Source organism: Rhamphochromis longiceps, linkage group LG7, assembly GCF_057381845.1.
Source record: "Rhamphochromis longiceps isolate RC_006_pf linkage group LG7, R_longiceps_female_GT1.1, whole genome shotgun sequence".
Lineage (NCBI taxonomy): Eukaryota > Metazoa > Chordata > Actinopteri > Cichliformes > Cichlidae > Rhamphochromis > Rhamphochromis longiceps.
Genome location: NC_140563.1, coordinates 61,779,194 through 61,785,491, shown reverse-complemented (window position 1 = coordinate 61,785,491; position 6,298 = coordinate 61,779,194). Strand labels below are relative to the sequence as shown.

General features: G+C 40.8%; 1 protein-coding gene across 1 annotated transcript; it reads left to right on the top strand.

Annotated features, from left to right (window-relative positions):
- Positions 1-3,843: 3,843 nt before the first annotated feature.
- Positions 3,844-5,611, top strand: LOC146666590 (uncharacterized). Its single transcript, XM_085411380.1, has 3 exons — positions 3,844-3,923; positions 4,023-4,078; positions 4,905-5,611. The coding sequence occupies exons 1-3, from the start codon at positions 3,844-3,846 to the stop codon at positions 5,609-5,611; spliced, it is 843 nt and encodes a 280-aa protein (XP_085267506.1).
- Positions 5,612-6,298: the final 687 nt, after the last annotated feature.

Here is a 6,298-nt window from a genome sequence, read left to right as displayed (position 1 = left end):
TAGTAAATTGAACTACAAAAGTTACTTCTTTTTATTGCTGGAAAATAAAAAGGAGTGCGTCTTTTTTTTAGGAACTAGATGCAGCAATTTATTGACACATATTCAAACATACATAGAAATGCAGCAGCACATAAGGCAAAGGCAGAGTTCGTGCCATTCTGACAAGCCTGAAGTAAAGATTTAGCACAACCGACTTTGATTACTCTTTAACACAGCCTTAACTCTCTTTGGCAGCTCTCTTCTTTAAGTAGGATTCAGGAGTAGTTGTAGGCATCTTGAATGACATTAAAAAGCTGCTGTTCAGCTGCTGTAGATGGTGTTTTGTTTAGTTTGGGTTTTTTTAGGTTTACTACTTCTTTATCTTTTACTTGTCCAGTTTCCTCAAAATATCTAACTACACTGTAAACATCACTGGGTAATAGAGCTTTGTGAATCACTTTGTTGGTGCAAAAATATTGTTTTATGCTGGTCAAACTGTGTTATCATTTGCATATACTCTACATTCAGTTAATGAAATGGAAACAAGCTATGTGTATTTGTGACATGCTGCTAGTAACAAAAAGTAAAGGCATTTAAAAAAAATGTTGTTATTTGTCAGATAAAGACGGACAAAATGGTGGTAGACGGACAGAAGAAAACGGCCGTAGTGATAGATGTACCGATTCCGAATGACAGCAACATCAGGAAGAAGGAACACGAGAAGCTGGAGAAGTACCAAGATCTCAGAGAAGAGCTCGAGAAGATGTGGAGGGTGAAGGTAACAGTGGTTCCAGTTGTAATCAGAGCACTAGGTGCAGTGATTCCCAAGCTATGTGAGTGGCTCCAACAGATCCCAGGAACACCATCCGAGATCTCTGTCCAGAAGAGCGCAGTCCTAGGAACAGCAGAGATACTGCGCAGGACCCTCAAGCTCCCAGGCCTCTGGCAGAGGACCCGAGCTTGAAGGATAGACCATCCGCAGGGCTGAGAGGAGAATATATGTATGTAATGTGAGGGTTCACTATGTGGTTTGGAATCTCTCTGAACGATTAGAAACAGCAAGATGGAAATTGATAACTTTCTTAGCAGCCTCTTTACTCTCAGCACACAGCAACAACAACCAAACACTTCCTGTGTATAGCCTTCATGAATACTGCACTGGCCACTCAAAGCCAGGAAAACCTATACTCAGATCAATGCAGGGAAAACAACTAGGTAGATTCAGCACATACTTATTACTGCTTTGAACATGCATGTGTAAAAATTCAGATGCGTAAACATGTAAATAGCAAAGCATGTAACCACTGAATGGGTACATAACTAGCTCTTTAACCCATTTAAACACCTCTTTGTGTATAAAATAACATTTAAATTTACACTTTACATTTATATATATACATATGCGAAACCCTTCCTGGATACAAACCATGTTGGAAATGTCTAAATAACACTAAACAGCTTGTGTGCTGTATCTTGCAAATGTAACACATGAACATTTCACAGCAAATGGAAATTGGGCCTTGAAAAGCTCATCAGGGCTGCAACCCCAGTCTACATCTCTATTCTGTGTCTCACTGTACATCTGTATAGTGAAAATAAAGGCATTCTATTATATTCTATGGATCACACAGGGAATCACCTTTTGATTTCTTCATTGTCTTAACAATTTAGAAATTCTGGATGTTGTTCTTTCTTTCTCCAACACACAGGAGGAAGAGCTGAGCAGCCATTTTCCTTGTGAAAAGTCTTCATGCTACCCACCACTTGAGAAAGAATCCAAGTGAATTACGTTAAACAAAACTGGGAGTCTGATTTTGAGTGCCAATATTAAAATGTTTAACTCCTGGTGCACAATTGTTCCGATGTGCACATTTAGTTATAATAGAAACAATCCTGTGTCTGTGCTGCAATACCAAGCTTATCTGGAATAGATAAATCTGCTGCATGTTGGGTCTCCTTGCCCTTGATAATCCACATCTGTTCACATCAAAAGTGAACTTCTACTTCAATACAATTCTAAAAATCACATCTTCAGCAGCCAACTCAACACATATTTTGGGTCCCTCACTCTAGCAAGCGGTGAGCGCAGCGCATGCCGTGTCCGATGTGAAAGGGCCTTGAAGCAGATTTGGCTTGGCTTGAAGAATGTTGGCCACTTTGGAAGGAATTTACCAGACAACTTCCTCCTAAATATTTTGAAGACTGGCTACCTGGCTTTGAATACAAAGCAATCTGAAATAACAACAACAAGAAATTAATATAGAGCATCTACCAGGCTGTTATAAAAACATTCAGCACTACCAACACTAATAATATTTCATTATTAGTATTGGTAAAAAAAAGATAGCTAATTGGCAATTTTCAGTTATAACATCAGATCCTGAAACTAACTTACATTTCTTGCAATTTGCTGTCATGAGGTCCTCATATCATCTGTCTTTTCTGAGCTTTGGTAGAGTATTATTGTTGAGTCTGGTCCCAGTGATTATCCTTTAGATGCAGGTGACCATGGTGATAAAGATGAGGCCTCTGAAGACGACACTGCCACTCCAGTAGGTTCCTTCAGGACCAAATAAGTGGAACCTGGAAAACTTAATTTCACAAGTACAAGTAAATCAAAACTATATTTATATGAATAGTAGACAAATAAATTGACTTAGTTACATTCCATCACTGCACTCAAATTGCCCCCTTGTAAAGATAGAAATCCTGTACATAAATCCTATACATGTCTGGGGCCCGGATCTCCTCCAGTCGCTGATGACCTGGGGGGCAGCGTTATGGCTCCCCATACCCACTATTAGACACTTACATGGAGAAATCTTATGAACATAAACGGGCCCACACACACAGGTGTATACACAAGTGTTCAGACAGGTGTACAAACAGGTACTCACACACCATCTTGGTTGGCTGCTGCCTCTAAACATATAATGTATTATTAGCACTGTATGCTGTTCACTCAATATTTATTACTTACTATTACTGATGCTTATGGTTGTTGCTGTGGTTTTCCTACTATGTTGTCTGCTTTTTGCCCTTTTTTTCACTCTCAGCAGGCGATCAAGCAGATTTTCAGTATCTGTTCTCTCTCATTTCCTTTTCTCCTCTGTTTTTCTTCCCGTCTCCTTCTGTTATATCCCAGCCTCTCTTTCTTCCTCTATCCTGTCCCCCAGTCCCATCCATTCTGATTGTAATAACTAAAAATGAAATAATAATAATAATAATAAAGGTCGAACAAAAAGCCAGACAGGCGATTCCAAAAGAAATAAAAAATTGCCCCCTGCGGACGGACTATTCTTCAAGCTCAGGTCCTCTACCAGAGGCCTGGGAGCTCAAGAGTCCTGCGCAGTATCTTTGCTGTTCCTAGGACTGCACTCTTCTGGACAAAGATCTCGGATGTTGTTCCTGGGATCTGCTGGAGCCACTCGCCTAGCTTGGGAGTCATTGCACCTAGTGCTAAAATTTACATTGGATTTATGAAATTCAGTGCATCATAAATAGACAAAGTAAGTTGAACTTTTCAGATTTTATTTCACTTTTCCTGTGTAAAGTTTGAATCTAGCCAGATTTTTAAACATTTAGTATTCTCTGATTGGTTAACAGGTTACCTGGAATAACAGTTTGTGTCTCCCCAAAAGTTTGAGTGAAGAGCAAAATAAACATGTATGCATAAAAGAAGTGGGGGAGTTGATCTGTTGGGTACCTCAGTTCAACTTCTCATTAAAAAAGCCTGATTGGAAACACCTGCCGGTAGGAAGGACCGATAAAGACAGCAGCATGTCCTAAACACGTAACTCAGATGTACGCTGGTGTTTGGTCGGAGCTGGTGTGTGTGGACCCGTGGAAATGTGAGTGCTTTGCATGCACAGTCCAGCTGGAGGGTTTGTGAGGACAGTGAGTGCAGCTACTGGAGTCATGGTTGCCCGGTTCTTAATTGCAAGGTACAATGTTTAAATGTATTTTCATGATATGCACTTCCTGTACTTGAATGTGAGGCTTTGGTCTGGTTTTATCTTGACTGTATTTGTGCTGCTTGACAGGTTTTTACTGCTTTATGTTTTGAGTGATGTGAACTATTCCTCAGCTCTTCCCAAAGGTGAGCATGTTGAAACCTACTCTAATGATTTTATGAAATGACAACTTTATGTCTTACCTGAGGAGTCCAGTGAAGTCCTGCCTGCATCCAGAATCTGCAGCATCTCTTTAGATAATATTTGAAAGAGGTTTAACAGTATTTACACTGGAACAAAATATGTAGTATGTAATCCAGGCAGTTTTTTTCCTCTCCCCCACTTCAGGTGATAAAGCTGTTGGTCACTAAACAGGTCTACCAGTGTACCTTATCAGGACTTTGCAGCTACTGGGTTAGGGTCGAGATACCTCATGCTCAAATTGGCAGATTTGATTTGGTTAAAGCAGGGTATTTAAATGGCTCACAGCACACTGAGAGGTAAAATGTAACGCTGAGTTTGCATTACTTTAACGTCACAGCCGGGTTTCATTTAGTGGGGGGGAAACTCTACAGGTTCCGTGTATGATGCATTAAGTTAACTTGCAGATGTTTAGATACCAAAATCTCAACTTATGTAATCAGTCATCGTAAGCATGGTGTTTTATCTTTTTACTTTAGTAATTGCTTTGAAAAGACGGAGTTCTTCAGTGTTAAATTTGGAAAAGGAAAATTCAAGCTGGGTAACTGTAGATGGTATAAATGTATATGAATATTATGCTTTCTGTGAGTGGATCACACAAATTAACAGACTTCCTTCCTCCTGTTAAGAGTATAAGAATACAAATGTCTTTGACACTGGCTTAATAAACTCAACACTGAAGTTCTATCTAAACAACTGACAAACTGTAGATGTGTTCTAAGCTTTACCAACATGATTATAATCTGTACTCATACCCATGTTCTTTCTCAGCCACAAGTTCTGTGCAGCCTAGAACGTGGCAGGGTGGAAGAGGGGAACAAGATGTGTATGGAAATCCTCGCCCTTTCCAATACATGAGGGCTCTGAGGCCGACAGATCCACAGATCTACCCTAATGTGCGTAATCAGGTTCAAGTCGAATCCCCAAGATCATATCAGCAACGCTCTAATATTCCCACCAACAGACCCATGGAAACATCGCTGGTCCAGCCACGAGCACACAGAAACAATCTTGTGGCCAAGCCCAGGAGCTTTGACATAAGCCTGAGGATTCCTTTTGCTCACTCTCATGATCGTGCTAATCCTCCTCGGTACGGACCAAGCGGCCTTACTATTGACAAGAGTTTTAATAATCCCCGCAGAGACCATGCCCATGATCCTTCAAACCTGGGCTACCAGTTCAGCTTATCCATTCCCTTTTCACATGGTTCTCCACGCCCTCCAGGTAGCCAGGAACATCACGGTGGACGTCGACACAGGCCTGAGAAAGATGATTTGAGTCGTCAAACAGAGCATTTGCCAGTTCACACAAGGCTGTACCCTGACCAGCATCATGATGAAGGCCGCCTGCAGGAGTTTGCATTTCCGAAGCCAGCTGGAGAAGAACACCCATCAAGGCCACGTCATCCTCAAAGATATGCCGACCCTTACAGTGGATACTACAACTTCCAGATGAATCCTACGTGGAATAACTACTAGTGGCATTACCGTGGACCTCATTGGGGTCATGTAAAGCATCCATCTTCTGACCCTTGGCCAAATTTCCATCGGTCAGCTTCAGACTGGCATGGATGGAAGAGATGACCCAAACTCACAGGGCAGAGGTGGGTCATTAGTTTTTAGCTATTACAACATGGCATTTCATGTTGTTAAAATCTGTTCCTCACAAATGTCTCCTCCTTTACAGCTCTACAGTGCAAAAAGGATGATTTCCTGTATTTATCTAAAATAAAGTGAACGCTCCCCTGTAGTTTCTCTTGTCTTTTGTCAGGTTGTCTGAAAGAATGGCTGAACATTTGGGCTGAGGTTAATTTTCAAGAGCTATTGACCATTCATGTCTGAGTCTTGTCCTCATAAGCAAGAAGCAACAAGTCTATGCCCAAATCTGCTTTTTCTAAATACTTCGGTGATGTGCATTTTGAACCAACTCCAGTCGTCAGTTTCACGAGAGGCATATCAACACCATTATAAGTATTCCAGACTTTACACTGAATCAAATATCCCATCCCGATAGTTTCTTGTATACAAACATTGTAGAACTTCAGTTGAGTGCCTGCCATGAGATTGCTATTAATATTGCTATTCCTTAAAACAGTGCATCATTGTGGCTGAAGTAGCAATAGGACTAATGGTAGGGAAAAGTGGCAGAAGATCTTTTGGAAAGAT

Excerpts from the sequence above, each read along its gene's own strand:
- LOC146666590 (XM_085411380.1), top strand. The coding sequence starts at position 3,844 with ATGCACAGTCCAGCTGGAGGGTTTGTGAGGACAGTGAGTGCAGCTACT. Across the intron at positions 3,924-4,022 it reads GCCCGGTTCTTAATTGCAAG|GTTTTTACTGCTTTATGTTT; the intron begins GTACAATGTTTA and ends GCTGCTTGACAG. Across the intron at positions 4,079-4,904 it reads TTCCTCAGCTCTTCCCAAAG|CCACAAGTTCTGTGCAGCCT; the intron begins GTGAGCATGTTG and ends GTTCTTTCTCAG.